Source organism: Pogoniulus pusillus, chromosome 37, assembly GCF_015220805.1.
Source record: "Pogoniulus pusillus isolate bPogPus1 chromosome 37, bPogPus1.pri, whole genome shotgun sequence".
Classification (NCBI taxonomy): Eukaryota; Metazoa; Chordata; class Aves; order Piciformes; family Lybiidae; genus Pogoniulus; species Pogoniulus pusillus.
In genome coordinates, this window is record NC_087300.1 from 3,133,715 (window position 1) to 3,150,523 (window position 16,809).

The 16,809-nt window shown below is 53.5% G+C and overlaps 1 protein-coding gene across 1 annotated transcript in view; it reads right to left on the reverse strand.

Annotated features, from left to right (window-relative positions):
- Positions 1 to 16,809, reverse strand: part of CSMD2 (CUB and Sushi multiple domains 2) — a 439,963-nt gene that overhangs the window by 148,580 nt on the left and 274,574 nt on the right. Inside the window, exon 14 of the mRNA XM_064172682.1 lies at positions 14,797 to 14,979. Within this exon, the coding sequence (XP_064028752.1) occupies positions 14,797 to 14,979 (183 nt within the window). The remainder of the gene's footprint in view (positions 1 to 14,796; positions 14,980 to 16,809) is intronic.

Here is a 16,809-nt window from a genome sequence, read left to right on the forward strand (position 1 = left end):
AGGAAAAGACAACTTCTGTTAACCAGGTCATGGTGTCTGAGGTAAGAAGATTCTCCACCTTTGCCTTTCCAAGCAGATGAGGCTTTTCTTCTGAACAGAAGAGAGAGTTTGGTCTGGGGCTGCACCAGGATCCTTACCAACCTCTCCACTCCCTCAGAAGAGCTGTGCTGGATGCTTGGCTGAAAGCAGAAGCTGCTTGACAGTGCCACAGTGAAATGTGCCACTGGATCCAAGACTGAGAGGACCCAAGCAAGGTGTCAGGCAGCTGAGCACTCCCTGCCTCGTGCTGTGCATCCAAGACAGCTGAGACCAAAGTGACCCCAAGGAGCAGGCAACCATCCCAAAGCTGAGGGACAGGCAAAGGTCAGCCCTGCCACCAGAGCCTGGCCAGAAGGATTGCTGAGTTAGCAATATCTGTGACTCTGAGGGCCTAGACTGAGATGAATATTTATCAGCCTTGCTCTTTAATGCTCTGAGAGGACATTTCATTACGTGCACAGCACAGGTGCACATTCACAAGCTGAGGCTGACCTTTGTCAGCAGTTGCTATTACTGATAAAACACTGCAGAAGGAAGAAAGAGGAGGGGGGAAAAAAAATTTCCCTTTATTAAATAAACACAGCAGAACAAATCACAGCAGCACCCAGCAGAGCCACAGCAGCACCCAGCAGAGCCACAGCAGCACCCAGCAGAGCCACAGCAGCAACCCAGCAGAGCCACAGCAGCAACCCAGCAGAGCCACAGCAGCAACCCAGCAGAGCCACAGCAGCAACCCAGCAGAGCCACAGCAGCAACCCAGCAGAGCCACAGCAGCTACCCAGCAGAGCCACAGCAGCTACCCAGCAGAGCCACAGCAGCTACCCAGCAGAGCCACAGCAGCTACCCAGCAGAGCCACAGCAGCTACCCAGCAGAGCCACAGCAGCTACCCAGCAGAGCCACAGCAGCTACCCAGCAGAGCCACAGCAGCACCCAGCAGAGCCACAGCAGCACCCAGCAGAGCCACAGCAGCTACCCAAGCCAGGACAGCTACCTCCTCCCAGACACTACCCAGATTCTGCCTGGGCTGAAGGCAGTAAAACAGGGAAGGAAGAGCTCTTTGCTTCTTGTCATAGAAAGCCCAATGGGAAATGTGGCTGTGGCATGAGGACACTGCCCCAGAGTCCCAGTGGGGACCAGGGGGAACCTGGAGGCTTCAGTAGTTGCTGTGCATTCAGCCATGAGCAATTCCAGAATCTGAAGGGGGCTCCAAAAAAGCTGGGGAGGGACTTTTGAGGCTGTCAGGGAGTGATAGAACTGGGGGGAATGGAGCAAAGCTGGAGGTGGGGAGAGTCAGAGTGGAGGTGAGGAGGAAGTTGTTGAGCAGGAGAGTGGTGAGAGCCTGGCAGGGGTTGCCCAGGGAGGTGGTTGAGGCCCCATGGCTGGAGGTGTTTGAGGCCAGGCTGGCTGAGGCTGTGTAGAGCCTGCTCTAGGGTAGGGTGTCCCTGGGCATGGCAGGGGGCTTGGAACTGGCTGCTCCTTGGGGTCCCTTCCAACCCTGACTGATTCTATGATCCTAATTCCTGCCTTTGTCTGGTCAGCCTAAACACAACTTATTTGTCTTCTGCCTTCCAAAGATCCACAGCCAGGGACACAAAGGGTGGCTACCAGGAGGATGGAGACTCCTACTTTACAAGGAGTCCCATGGAAAAGAGAAGAGCTGATGGGAGCCAAGTTGATGCTGGGGAGATTCCCATTGGACTCCAGAGGAAAATATTTCTCCCTGAGAACAGTCAGAGGTTGGAATCATCTGACAATGCTGAGAGGGCTGCAGCAGCTCTGCTCTGAGCACAGGCTGAGAGAGTTGGGGCTGTGCAGCCTGGAGAAGAGAAGGCTTAGAGGAGAGCTTGGAGTGGCCTTGCAGGATCTGAAGGGGGCTCCAGGAAGGCTGGGGAGGGACTATTGACAAGGTCTGGGAATGAGAGGAGGAAGAGGAGGAATGGGTTTGAAGTGGCAGAGGGGAGAATGAAACTGGATGTGAGGAAAGGGTTCTTGACAGTGAGGGTGGTGAGAGACTGGCACAGGTTGAGGGTGGGGAGACACTGGCACAGGATGCCCAGGGAGGTTGTGGAGCACAGAAGCACCCAATGTGATCTTTGATCACATTGGGTGCTTCTGTGCTCCCCAACCTCCCTGGAGGTGTTCAGGACCAGGCTGGATGAATCCTTGAGCAACCTGTTCTAGTGGGAGGGTTGGAACTGGCTGAGCTTTGAGGTCCCTTCCAACCTAAACCATTCCATGATCCTCTCATCTCCCAAGGGCAGGTTGCAGACTCATCTTGCCAGCCTGCTGGACCAGCTCATTTCAACTCCACTATCACCTAGAATGGTTTGAGCAGATGATCCTTGAGGTCCCTTCCCAACCTGGCATTCTGGGATCCTATCCTACAACCCTACCTCCTCATAGACCACCTCACTTCTGCAAGCTATTCCTGGGGCCCTGAATGCTTCATCTTGGCTCTTGGTTGATCCCAGGGAGAAGACAAACCTGCAATTCATGGCAATGGGAAAATCACCAGGTCCAGGGGCTGGAAGCCAAGCAAGGAATCACAGTAATCATTTCAGTCTCCATGGAAACAAACCAACCCAAAATCCTGCTGCCTTTCTGGTTGTCTCTATCATCCCCACAGTCTGACCACCTGAGAGACAGCTTGAAGGCAGCAATGCATCTCCTTGCCTCACCTTTCCTCTGTTCCAAAGAAGATCCTTCCTCTAGGCACAGCTTTGCTGATGGACTGGAAAAAACAGGAGCTCAGAATGGGAATCAGAGAATGGTTTAGGTTGGAAGGGACCTCAAAGCTCAGGCAGTTCCAACCCCCCTGCTATAGGCAGGGACACCTCCCACTGGAACAGGTTGCTCAGGGCCCCATCTCAGCCTGGTCTTGAACACCTCCAGGGAGGTTGTGGAACACAGAAGCACCCAATGTGATCTTTGAGCAGGGACACCCTACCCTACACAATGTGAAGCAGCAGAAAGAGCCTTGGAGGGATGCCTACAGACATCTCCACCTGCAAACTGGAGATGTCCCAGGGCAGCTTTCTCAAACACCAAGCAGCCCTGCAGAGCACTACAGGTGTGAAGGAACTTGCCTGCAGACCAGACTGAAGCTGGCCCCACGGTGCACACCAAGCTCCTGTTTCTGGCTGTGGAGGGAAGGGGACAGAGAGAGCTAAAAGCAGGGAAGTGTCACTTCAGATCCAGACTCATACCCAGAGAAGCAACTCATCATGCTGAGCAATTGCTGTCAGGAACATGGACAGATGCCTTGGCACAGGACAGCTCATTTACAGCAGCATGAAACCTCATCAGGGGAGCAGCCCAGCTGATTCAATCAGGGAAATAACAAGCATGGAGACAACCCAATAAACTGCATCCTCCTGATGGGTGCTGAGAGAGCAGCTGGGAAGCAGCTCTGCTGAGCTGTACCCCCACAGATGTGGTCTGACACCACCATGGAGCCCCTCCACTGAAGCTCTCCCCACGTGCAGGCTCTCTCTGCAGGAGGACCATCCCTGCTGGGGACCTGAGAGCTGGCCACATCTGCTGGATCACCACCTTGACCTCATCCCACACCCTCCAGCCTCATCACTGCAAGCTCCATGCTGAGCCAGGCCACCCCAAGCCCCACAGCCATTAGTTAGAAACCAGGAGAAGACTTGGAGCAGGAAATTGCTTCTTCTGGGATCAACAACTGCCAGCTAGAACTGGGTGACAACATAAAACCAAGGAGGAAGCAGGCTCTGGTTTGGGCCAGGCTGTAGAGAGGTGGGAGTTGGTCTGTCCAACCAGGTAACAGGGAATAGGGTGAGTGGAACTGGCCTCAAGTTGCACCAGAGGAGGTTTAGGTTGGACATGAGGGGAAAAAAAACTTCTGTTCTGAAAGGTTCTCAGGCACTGGAATAGGCTGCCCAGGGAGGTGGTGGAGGCTCCATCCCTGGAGGTATTTAAGAGTCCTGTAGGTGTAGTGCTGAAGGCCATGGCTTAGTCAAGAGCTTTTCAGTGCCAGGCCAGTGATGGGGCTCCATGACCACAGAATCAGGCAGGAACCACAAGGAGCAGCCAGTGCCAACCCCCCTGCCATGCCCAGGGACACCCTACCCTAGAGCAGGCTGCACACAGCCTCAGCCAGCCTGGCCTCAAACACCTCCAGGGATGAGGTTTCCATCACCTCCCTGGGCAACCCATTCCAGCCTCTCACCACTCTCCTGCTCAACAACTTCTTCCTAATATCCAGGCTGAATCTTCCCATTTCCAGCTTTGCTCCATTCCCCCCCAGTCCTATCACTCCCTGACAGCTAAAAAGTCCCTCCCCAGCTTTCTTGTAGCCCCCTTCAGATCCTGGAATGCCACAAGAAGGTCACCTGGGAGCCTTCTCCTCTCCAGCCCCAACTCCCTCAGTCTCTCCTCCCAGCAGAGCAGCTCCAGCCCTCTGCTCATCCTCATGGCCCTTCTCTGGACACCTTCCAGCACCTCCACATCCCTCTTGCAGCAGTGGCTCCAGCACTGGATGCAGTGCTCCAGAGGGATCTTAAAGGTCTTTTCCAGCCTGGGCTTTCCTCAGCTGCAGACACAGAGAGAAACTTCCACAACTGAGCTGACACTTGGAGGATGCATGGGCTTGAGACAAGTCTCCTGGGGAGCAGAAGGAAGGCTGAAGAGCCCTAGAGAAGGACTTTATATAGAGGGCATACCCCAAAAGCTGCCTGAGGAGCTACTTCCCAGAGGTTACACCCCAAAAAACGCCTGGGGAGCTTGCAGGGGACAATTGCAACCCAATTCATTGTCACTAAGAAGCTGCTTAAGAGCTTTCCTGCCCAGCACAGCACTTAAGCAAACCCTGAAATCTCCCTGCTCTGCCAAAGCAGGGCTGCAGGGCAGAGCCAGGGCTGTGAGGGGAAAGTGCCCTGCTGAAAACGGAGGAGGGAAGAGTCTTACAAGGCTGCAAGCAGCAAACGAGGTTGTTAACAAAAGCTCCAATCCCAGGCGTGCAGAGGGATCATGGTAATCCTGCCGGCAGTTAATTTGCTTCCCTCTCTGCCAGAGAAAGCCTGGATGGATCCCAGGGGCTCAGGGGAACAGGCTGAAGATAAGGAGCATTTCCTTGCTCTGAAGCAGCTCAGATCAAGGGCAAGGAGAAGGTGTTAATGGGCCCTGAAGGACACACAGCTGTGACAGACAGCTGCCTGCAGAAGAGGAGGCTGAGGGCAGACCTCACTGCTCTCTGAAAGGAGGTTGGGGGTGAGGAGGGGGTTGGGCTCTGCTCCCTAGGAGGAGGTCACAGAAGGAGAGGCAATGGCCTGAAATTGTGCCCAATTGAGAGGAGCTGGCCTTAAGTTGCACCAGAGGAGGTTTAGGTTGGCCATGAGGAAGTTTCTTTCCTGCCAGAGTGGCCAAGGACTGGCAGAGGCTGCCCAGGGAGGTGGTGGAGTCCCCATCCCTGGAGGTGTTCAAGGAACCTGTGGCCATGGCACTGGGGGATGTGGTTTAGTGGCCATGGGGGTGCTGGGTGGAGGGTTGGACTGGATGACCTCAGAAGGCTTTTCCAACCCAAACAGTTCTCTGATCCTATGACTCCACCTGCAGAAACCATCTCAGGCTTGGACCTGGCTTCAGCAAGCAATGAGCCCATTCCTGGGCAGGCTTTCAGCTGCACCACCCCAGGACACAGCCGGTGGCTGTGCAGAACTTAAGGTCATCCCCCAGCTCCCTTTCCCACCTCTCTGCCATTGGCTCAGGAAATTCACAGCAGGCTGCCTGAGGAAAGCATCCAGCAGTTAAAATAACAGCAACAAACCCACAAACCAATCCCAATCCTCACATGGCAAAGCAGCCTGGAAACCAAAATGAACTGAAATGAGCAGAACCCCTCCAAAATCCACAGCCAGCAGAGGCATCAGGCAGGCAAACAAGGCCAGGGCTGGCTAGAAAAAGCTGTTTACAGCAGGAGGGAGAAACATTTTGTGAGTTAGCATAAACTGTTCCATCAGCACTGCAGACAGCAAGAGGAATGAGCAGTAAATAATGAGCAGAGCACACAGAGGGGCAGGTTTCAGTGGAAGAATGAGATGCTGGAGTACAAGATAACAAAACCAGCCTAAAAAACCTCCTTTCTAATGAACAAAGCTTCCACTCCCTCGAGAGGAAAAGGTCTGAGCTTCCTAATTAAAGAATCATTCAAGCCTAGAGTGGGTCAGGTTAGAAGCAACTCCAGGAGGTATCTCCTCCAACTCCCCCCTAGCCACAGGCAGGGACATCTCTCCACTAAACTCAGCTGCTCAAGGTCTCATCCAACCTGGCCTTGGACATAGAATCATAGAATCAAGCAGGTTGGAAGAGAGCTCCAAGCTCAGCCAGTCCAACCTAGCACCCAGCCCTGGCCAGTCAACCAGACCATGGCACTAAGTGCCTCAGCCAGGCTTTGCTTGAAGACCTCCAGGGACAGTGCCTCCACCACCTCCCTGGGCAGCATGCCCTGGGTGGAGGCAGCCACAGCCTCCCTGGGCAGCCTGTTCCAGAGTCTCACCACACTCATCCTGCAGGACTTCTTCCTCAGCTCCAGCCTAAGCCTGCTCTTGCTCAGCTTCAAACCATTCCCCCTTGGCTTGGCTCAGACACTCTGATGAAAAGTCTCTCTGCAGCCTTCCTGCAGGATCCTTTCAGGTATTGGCAGGCAGCTCTGAGATCCCCAGGGCTGCCCAGGCCACATCAAGCCTGATTCTGAATGTCTGCAGGGATGGAGCCTCAACCACAGCCCTGGGCAGCCTCTCCCAGTGTTTCATCACTCTCATGGTGCAGAACTTTCTCCTGGTGTCCAACCTAAATCTGCCCTGCTCCAGTTTCAAACCATTGCCTCTCATCCTACCCCCACAGGACCTTCTGAACAGTCCCTCCTCAGCCTTCCTGTAGGTCCCCTTAAGATATTGAAATGCAGCTCTAAGGTCCCTCCAGAATCTTCTCTTCTCCAGGCTGAACACCCCCAGCCCCCTCAGCCTGTCCTCACAGCAGAGCTGCCCCAGCCCTCAGCTCATCTTTGCAGCTCTCCTTTGTGACTCAATCCAAACAGTTCCATACCCTTCTTATGCTGGGGCAGTCACTGGACCCTAAAAGACCACTCTGACCACCTCCACCATCCACCTCCTCCACACAGACTAGAAAACAAGCCCTGGCTCCTAGAGACCTTCAGAAAGAAGCATTCCACCTCCTCCTGTGCCCAGGTGTGGAGCACCCACTGCTGGCTCTCTCTCACAGCTGCTCTCCATTACAAAGCTAATTGATTTTAGCAGCCAAACAACCTTTTTCTCACTGCTTTGCTCCAAATCACTCCCAGAGAAGGTTCCACAGGTTGCTGTCAACAGTGGGCAGGAAAAAGAGAAAAGAAACTCCCCCCAAAACCTTTCCCCTTTCCTCAGGAAGGAAACATCAACCTGGCAAAGGAAATTCAGGTCACAGATAAGGTTTTGTAGCAGGAGCTTCCTCTGCAAGAGCTGACATCAAGATCAGATAAGGAGCCTGGGCTCATGGTGCAGGAGTGACCTTCTCCAGGCACTGCAGCCATGCACTGGGAAGTGATGGCCCCACTGAGCCCCCCTGCTCCCCACCGAGCCAGGCTCTCAGCATCCTTCTCACTGCAGCCACTCCACAACTCACCAGCTCCCCCCTCAGAGCTGCAATTATGGGCTGCATCCCCGTTTATGAGCTCAATAATCTCCTCAGCCACAGGCAACTGCAGATTTGGGGTTGAGGATTACATCCCTGGGGTTCCTACCTCGGGAGCACAGCAGATTGCTGCCCCACGTCTCCTAAGCCCATTCTGTTGTCCTTCAAGGCAACCCAAGAGAGCTCTGGAGGAAAGCAGTGGCTTGGGCTCTGTGAGAACTGCCTTAGAACCATAGAGTGTCAGGGGCTGGAAGGGACCTCCACAGCTCAGCCAGTCCAACCCCTGCCAGAGCAGGAGCACCCAGAGCAGATCACACAGCAACACATCCAGGTGGGGTTTGAGTATCTCCAGATGGAGACTCCACAGCCCCCCATGGCAGCCTGTGCCAGGGCTCTGGCACCCTCACAGGGAAAAAAATCCTCCTCATGGTTAAATGAAGCTTCCTCTGCCTCAGCTGCCACCATTGCCCCTTGTGCTGGCACTGGCATCACCCAGCAGAGCCTGGCTGCAGCCTCCTGCCACTCACCTGCACACATTGATCACCACTGCTGAGGTCACCTCTCAGCCTCCTCCTCTCCCAGCAGCACACCCCCAGCTCCCTTAGGCTCTGCTCCTAACAGAGCTGTTCCATTCCCTTCAGCATCTCTGTGGCTCTGTGCTGGACTCTCTCCAGCAGTTCTATGTCCCTCTTGAACTCTGGGGCCCAGAACTGGACACAGCACTCCAAGACAGAGACCACTTAAAGCAGGAAATTGGACAATCCCAGAATCTCAGCATGGTGGGAGTTGGAAGTGACCTCTGGAGATTACCCAGTCCAAGCCCTCTGCTAACAGAGGGTCACCTAGACCAGGCTGCACAGGACACATCCAAAGGGGTTTGGAAGCTCTCCAGAGAAGGAGACTCCACAACCTCTCTGGGCAGCCTGCTCCAGGCATCCCCACAGCAGAGAGGCTTCTCCTTAAGCTCAAGTGAAACCTCCTGAGCTCCAGTCTGTGGCTGCTGCCCCTTGCTGTGTCATTGTCCAGCACTGATAGGACTCCAGTCCCATTCTCCTCTCCTTCACCCTTGAGCTATTGATCACCACTGATCAGATCCTCTCTCAGGCTACTCATCTCCAGGCTAAACAGCCTGGAGGTCTCTCAGTGTCTCACCATAAGAGAGATGCTCCAGGCCCTTCAGCACCTTTGTGGCCTCTGTTGGACTCTCTCCAAATGCAAGAGCACCACCAACCATGAAGCTGACTGGAAGAGCACAAAGTAGCTGCAGCAGCAAGAGAAAGCTCTTCAAGATTCAGTCACCACCAGCACCCACACTGCCAGGAGCAGACACCAGATTCAGAGCACAGATAGATCCATGGGTTCATAGAGGCAGGGTAGGGACACCTCCCATTAGAACAGGTTGCTCAGGGCCTCATCCAGCCTGGCCTTGACCAGCTCCTCCAGGGAGGTTGTGGAGCACAGAAGCATCCAATGTGATCGAAGCTCTGCCCTGAGCCTCCTCTTCTGCAGGCTGCACACCCCCAGCTCCCTCAGCCTCTCCTCATAGGGTTGATTCTGTGATTCTGCACTTCTAAGGCCACCAGTGACCTCAGCAATCCCACAGCAAATCCTCCTGCAGCAGCTGTGAATTCCCAGGACTCAGGAAGATTTTGTGGCTGTTGAAGTTTGTCACTGAATATTTAGAGAGCTGCAGCAAGCAGGTTCCAAACACTTGCAGTTAACAAAAGCCTGTCATTAAGGTGCAAATGCACATTTAAACCTCCTTGGTCACCCAAACTCACCCTGGCCATGCCTATTGCTGCTGCTGGTGGGTGCTTGGTCCTGTGGTATAGATGTGCCTACATTGGCATGGCTCTGGGTTGGGAGCCAGAGCAATCTGTACCATCCATGAGGGGGAATCTTCTTAGTGCTGATCAATACTTCAAAGGTGGGTGCCAGGGGGATCACAAAACCATGGAGTCATAGAATGGGTTAGGTTGGAAGGGACCTCAAAGCTCAGCCACTTCCAACTCCCTGCTATAGGCAAGGACAACTCCCACTAGAACAGGTTGCTCAAGGTCTCATCCAGCCTGGTCCTGAACACCTGCAGGGAGGTTGTGGAGCACAGAAGCACCCAATGTGATCACATTGGGTGCTTCTGTGCTCCACAACCTCCCTGGGCAACCTGTGCCAGTGTCTCAGCACCCTCACTGCAAAGCCCTTCCTGGGCAACCTGTCCCAGTGTCTCCCCACCCTCATTATACAGAATTCCTCCCTCACCTGCCATGATTCTATGATTTCCACTCCAAACCATCCCTGTCTGTGCTGTCTCATCCAGCTCACATCCCTACAGCTTCCCAAGCTGCAGCATCATCCCTTCAGGTGCCTCAGCACATCGGAGCTCATCCGTGGCGCACGCCGAGGCCAGGGCTACTTTGCTTAGTAAGGGATTTAGCAGCAGCCACGCAGCAAGGAGGTATCACAGTGTCATCAGGGTTGGAAGAGACCTCACAGATCATCAAGTCCAACCCTTTAGCACAGAGCTCAAGGCCAGACCATGGCACCAAGTGCCACGTCCAGTCCTGCCTTGAACAGCTCCAGGGACGGCGACTCCACCACCTCCCCGGGCAGCCCATTCCAGTGTCCAATGACTCTCTCAGGGAAGAACTTTCTCCTCACCTCCAGCCTAAATCTCCCCTGGCACAGCCTGAGGCTGTGTCCTCTTGTTCTGGTGCTGGCCACCTGAGAGAAGAGAGCAACCTCCTCCTGGCCACAACCACCCCTCAGGTAGTTGCAGACAGCAATAAGGTCACCTCTGAGCCTCCTCTTCTCCAGGCTAACCAATCCCAGCTCCCTCAGCCTCTCCTCGTAGGGCTGTGCTCAAGGCCTCTCCCCAGCCTCGTTGCCCTTCTCTGGACACGCTCAAGCATCTCAATGTCCCTCCTAAACTGGGGGGCCCAGAACTGAACACAATACTCAAGGTGTGGTCTAACCAGTGCAGAGTACAGGGGCAGAATGACCTCCCTGCTCCTGCTGGCCACACCATTCCTGATGCAGGCCAGGATGCCACTGGCTCTCTTGGCCACCTGGGCACACTGCTGGCTCATGTTCAGGCGGGTATCAATCAGCACCCCCAGATCCCTCTCTGTCTGGCTGCTCTCAGCCACTCTGACCCCAGCCTGTATCTCTGCATGGGGTTGCTGTGGCCAAAGTGCAGCACCCTGCACTTGGAGCTATTGAACCTCATCCCATTGGACTCTGCCCATCTGTCCAGGCAGTCAAGGTCCCGCTGCAGAGCCCTTCTGCCCTCCAACCCAGCCACATCTGCCCCCTTTGAGGTCTTGCAAAGCTCCTCAAGCACTCACCCTGGCTGCTTACAGGACGCAGTGCCAGCAGGGTTGGGGGGGGGGGGGGGAGGAGGATGAAGATGGAAGGGGTTGTTATCAGGGAGGCGCAGACAGCGGCGAATTAAGGACCCGGCGCAATAAAGCAGCTGCATTACTTAAACGCTTTGTGTTGCTTTGTGGTGGCAGCCCCAGGAAATGAGCTCTCCACAATAAATCCTGTCTGCTCATAAATCATTTTGCTGGGGACAGCAGGATGCACCACGGCGTTGCTGCTTAATCTCCCTCGGCGTTTGTCATGCCTGGGCTGCCAGGAGCAGCAGCCTTGGGCTTGTTTGCATATCCCGAGCAGCAGCGCATCAATCAGGTCCCCTTCTTTTTTCCCCCCCACCCAACACCTTTTAATGCTCTCCCGACGTTTGCAGAGAGTTGTTACTAATCCCACTATGGATTTCATGCCAGGTTACACATTTTGTCATCTAACCTCTCCTGATTTGGACAGGCTAATGTGCTGCTGGCTGGAAGAAAGGCAGGGGAGCAAAAGCTGGAGGGAAGGCTGGGAAAGACCTTTTGCTTTTTGACACCTAGATGTTGCCTTCTTGATTCCTAAACAACTCCAAAGCTGGAAAACCACAGAGAACAAACCACAATGGCATCATTTGAAGCACAAAGAGTCACAGGCTCACAGGATGTTAGGGGTTGGATGGGACCCAAAGAGATCATCCAGTCCAACCCCCCTCTGCCAGAGCAGGTCCCTGCTGGCTGCAGGGGGATTGGCCAAGATGAGCTTTGAAGGTCCTTTCCAACCTGATGCAATTGCAATGTGTGACTTCTCCTGCTCTCCTTTCCTCTGCCTTCCCCACCTCACACTTTAAGAGAGATGCAGCTGCAGCCAGATGTTCACAGGCTCACAGGATGTTAGGGGTTGGAAGGGACCCAAAGACCTCATCCAGTCCAACCCCCCTGCCACAGCAGGACCACACAATCTAACACAGATCACACAGGAACACATCCAGACAGGCCTGGAAAGGCTCCACAGAAGGAGACTCCACAGCCTCTCTGGGCAGCCTGTGCCAGGGCTCTGGGACCCTTCCAGGCAAGAAGTTCCCCCTTGTGCTGAGGCAGAGCCTCCTGTGCTGCAACTTACACCCATTGCTGCTTGCCCTATCCCAGGGAGCAGTGAGCAGAGCCTGTCCTCCCCTCCTGGCAGCCTTCAGATACTTGTAAACATCAAATCCCCTCTCAGTCTTCTCTTCTCCAGACTAAGCAGCCCCAGGGCCTTCAGCCTCTCCTCATAAGCCACACCCTCCTGTCCCCTCATCATCCTCACAGCCCTTCCCTGGACCCTCTCCAGCAGATCCCTGTCCCTTTTAAACTGGGCAGCCCAAAACTGAACACAGTATTCAAGACAAGGTCTCCACAGGGCAGAGAAGAGGGGGAGGAGAACCTCCTGCCTGTGCAGTGCTTTGCATGGGCTGCTGACTGGGGCTGGATTTGTTGCCCTTGTTCAGTATTTACCTACCAAAAAAAGTCTAATCCTGCTTTACTGGAAAGTCTTCCTTCTGCTCTGCCCTGCTCCAATCCTCTCAGCCTGGGCACAAACAATGGGTTTAGTCTCACTGCAAGAAGCCCAAAGCAAACCATCAGCTGGTCAAATTCACCTCAACTTCTGGGAAGCAGGGGAAAAAACAAACCCAAGCAGCAACTAACCCAACCCTCAACTTCTGGTGCTGAGTACAGAATCAGTCCTGATATTTCCCACCTCAAAGAGATCCTGGGAATCTCTCTTCTGTGGTACTGAGCACAGAATCAGTCCTGATGTTTCCCACCTCAGAGAGATCCTGGGAATCTCCCTTCTCTGGTGCCAAGCACAGAATGAGTCCTGATGTTTCCTACCTCAGAGAGATCCTGGGAATCTCCCTTCTTTGGTGCCAAGCACAGAATGAATCCTGATGTTTCCCACCTCAGAGAGATTCTGGGAATCTCCCTTCTCTGGTACCAAGCACAGAATGAATCCTGATGTTTCCCACCTCAGAGAGATCCTGGGAATCTCCCTTCTCTGGTACCAAGCACAGAATGAATCCTGATGTTTCCCACCTCAGAGAGATCCTGGGAATCTCCCTTCTCTGGTACCAAGCACAGAATGAATCCTGATGTTTCCCACCTCAGAGAGATCCTGGGAATCTCCCTTCTCTGGTGCTGAGCACAGAACCAATCCTGATGTTTCCCACCTCAGAGAGATCCTGGGAATCTCCCTTCTCTGGTGCTGAGCACAGAATGAATCCTGATGTTTCCCACCTCAAAGAGATCCTGGGAATCTCCCTTCTCTGGTGCCAAGCACAGAATGAATCCTGATGTTTCCCACCTCAGAGAGATCCTGGGAATCTCCCTTCTCTGGTGCTGAGCACAGAACCAATCCTGATGTTTCCCACCTCAGAGAGATCCTGGGAATCTCCCTTCTCTGGTGCTGAGCACAGAATGAATCCTGATGTTTCCCACCTCAAAGAGATCCTGGGAATCTCCCTTCTCTGGTGCCAAGCACAGAATGAATCCTGATGTTTCCCACCTCAGAGAGATCCTGGGAATCTCCCTTCTCCTCACCAGCTGATCTGCTGACAGAGCAAACCAGGGAGGCAGGCACCCTGGCACCTGGAGAAGGCAAAACTCACCAAGCGATCGCTGCCTGTCCCCAGGTGCATATCCTCAACCGCTCCAAGCCCAAGGCAGCGCTTGCCAAGAAGGGCACTTACTTGAAGCCAGTTTCCCCACACTCTCCCCCAGCTCCTGAAGGATCCAAACTCAGCTCTGAAGTGCCAAAGTTTGCTCCCCCTCAGCTGAGTAATCTCTTTGGCACAGATCAGCCCCTGCCATGCTGCAAAGGAGCATCTCCTAGCGCAGGACCTAACAGCAGCGCAGCAAACTCGAGCTGCCAACAGCAAACGTTTCTGTTCCTTCTCCACCCAACCCCCCCAACACTTTTGTCCTCTGTTGCTCAACTGAATTCTTCCTTCTTGTCTTTTGTTGTTGTTGCTAGGTTCAGTTTCAGTCCCCTTCAAAGGCACAGACTTCAACACATCCAACTAAGCAGAGGTGAGACAAAAATCAGAGTTTCCTTGTCACCGCTTGGGGAAAAGAGAGCAGCTTCAGCGAGGTCTGGTACAGCCCTAACCCACCACTGCTGCTGAGGGAAGGCTCAGCCAATGTACTAAAGCAGATTTCATCTTCAGAGGGCAGTGAGACCATTATAACCCCCCAGGGATGATGCCACATCTGCAAGTCCAATGCTGAGAGCATCACTGCCCACTTCTGCTGAGAGCTCACGCACCAAATGAAAACCTGAGGTCCAGCAGCAGGCAGGCTGAATGCTGTCAGATGATGAAGGAAAAGTAAATGGCCCCCAGATAGAACCAAGTTTGGAACATCTTGTGTGTGCCCATGGCAGGCCTCCTGCCTCAGACATCAAATCCCTTCTTGCTCCCCAGAAGGGCTCTGAACCAGAATGCCAGAAGGGCAGAGGGGTAGAGCACAGGCTCCCAGCACAATCCCAGATCTCCATCTGGATGCTGGTCCCTGCTGCACAACCCTTCTCTGCTGAGAAAAAACCCAAACCAACCTCTCCCCCAGGGCTGCATGTCCATGAAGCTGCAGTTTGGTGCCACCTCTGCCAGCAGGAGAGCTTCCCTAGCCTGGGTACCGAGCCCAGAGCACAAAGCTCCTGCTTCCCTGAGCACCTCGCCACACAACCAAGACAACTTCAGAGCCACCTCCTCGCTGACTTACAAACACAAACTGGTTTCTGAGCAGACCACTGGCTACTCTTTTGGCAGGTAATGGTTTTCTGTCCCTTCAACTCAAAGGCAGGCTGGCACTCGAACTTCAGGCTGTCCCCGTGGCGAAACGTGGCTCCTTCTCTCCTGCCGTAGGCTGGGATCCCGGGATCGCCGCAGCTCCCCTGGTCAATCTCTAGTGGGGGGGGGAAAAAGAGAGAGAGAGAAAGGAGAAGTTGCATGGGGAAAATCTGGGACATGGAAGTTGCATAGGAGGGGGGTAAAAAAAGAAAGAGAAAAGGAGATGTTGCATGGGGAAGAGCTGCTGCAACACCTCCCCTCAGCCTCCTCTTCCTCACAGCGCACACCCCCGCTCCTCTCGGCTTCTCCTCACCAGCCCTGCTCTCCAGACCCTTCCCCACAGAGCTGTCAAACCTTGGACTCCCCCAGCTGGGGTGTGTTTGTGGACTGCAGACTCCCCCTACACATTCCCATTCCTTCCCCCTGCCCATTGGCAGCTCTCTCGGTGAGGTCTGGGTGCAGACACCTGCCCCCTCCCTGCACGGGCACCAGGGAGCTGAGCTCTTGCTGCACATGTTTGGTGACTCCCAATAAATCACAGCCACACTTTGCTGTTATCTGCTGCTCTCTCCAATTTCATTCCCAAAGCACCCCCCCTTGGCTCTGTGTCCCTATTAGCTACAAACCTTCCTTGCTTTTACAGCCTGCTTGCTCCCACATTATTTATCTGCTCCACAGCCACCTCATCTTCCACCTCCTCTGGCTTTTTCCTCCTCATCATCTGCCATCAGCCTCATTTGGGCTTCTCTCTTCCTTTTTTTTTTTTTCCCCCACTCCTTTTTTTTTTTTTTTTTTCCCTCTTCTTTTGGTTTTTTTTCCCTCTTCTTTTGGTTTTTTTTTCCCTCTTCTTTTGGTTTTTTTTTTCCCTCTTCTTTTGTTTTTTTTTCCCTCTTCTTTTGGTTTTTTTTCCCTCTTCTTTTGTTTTTTTTTCCCCTCTTCTTTTGGTTTTTTTTCCCCTCTTCTTTTGGTTGTTTTTTTTTTCTCCTCCATTTCTTACCCCAAATTGGGAATTTCTGTTCTGACATTTTCTTTACAGAGGCAAATGAGGAACCTGCTCTAGTTGGGGATAGTCCCTGCTGCTCGCAGGGGGGTTGGACAAGATGCACTTAGAATCATAGAATCAAGCAGGTTGGAAGAGAGCTCCAAGCTCAGCCAGCACAACCTAGCACCCAGCCCTGCCCAACCAACCACACCATGGCACTAAGTGCCCCAGCCAGGCTTGGCTTCAACACCTCCAGCCACAGCCACTCCACCACCTCCCTGGGCAGCCCATTCCAATGCCAATCACTCTCTCTCACAACAACTTCCTAACAACATCCAGCCTAGACCTCCCCTAGCACAGCTTGAGGCTGTGGCCCCTTCTTCTGTTGCTGGCTGCCTGGCAGCAGAGCCCAACCCCACCTGGCTACAGCCTCCCATCAGGGAGTTGTAGACAGCAATGAGGTCACCTCTGAGCCTTCATCAGCCAACATTTTGCAGGGCTCCATCCAACATTCCAGCTGAGTTTGAATAACAAGCAGCAGCTCATCACTATGCTGACTTCAGGCAGCTTAGAGACAGGTGCATGCTGAAGAAAAGCCACCAGGCCCCTAAGCTTCTGCCACTGCTGTGTGCATCTTGAACTCCAAAAGAAGGCACTGCCAGCTGATGAAGCATCCCCAAAATAACTTAACATAAATTAATACTAAGCTTGTCATGAAATAAGGTTGGGGTTGGGGTTTTTTTCCTTCTCCCCCTGCCTGCCAAAAAGCAACACAAAAAGTTAGGCAGGGTTTAGAGCTCCTGCTGCAGACCCTGAAAATTCAAAGGTTGTAAGATTTGTACTTGTGTGTAAGGGGTGGGGAAATAAATCAAGTCCAAGTGAGCAGTTCAGATCTTAAAGCAGCTCTGAACTCTGTGTTAGTCTCCAAAAGAAAAGCAAGAGGCAATGAGGGCAGCTGATGGA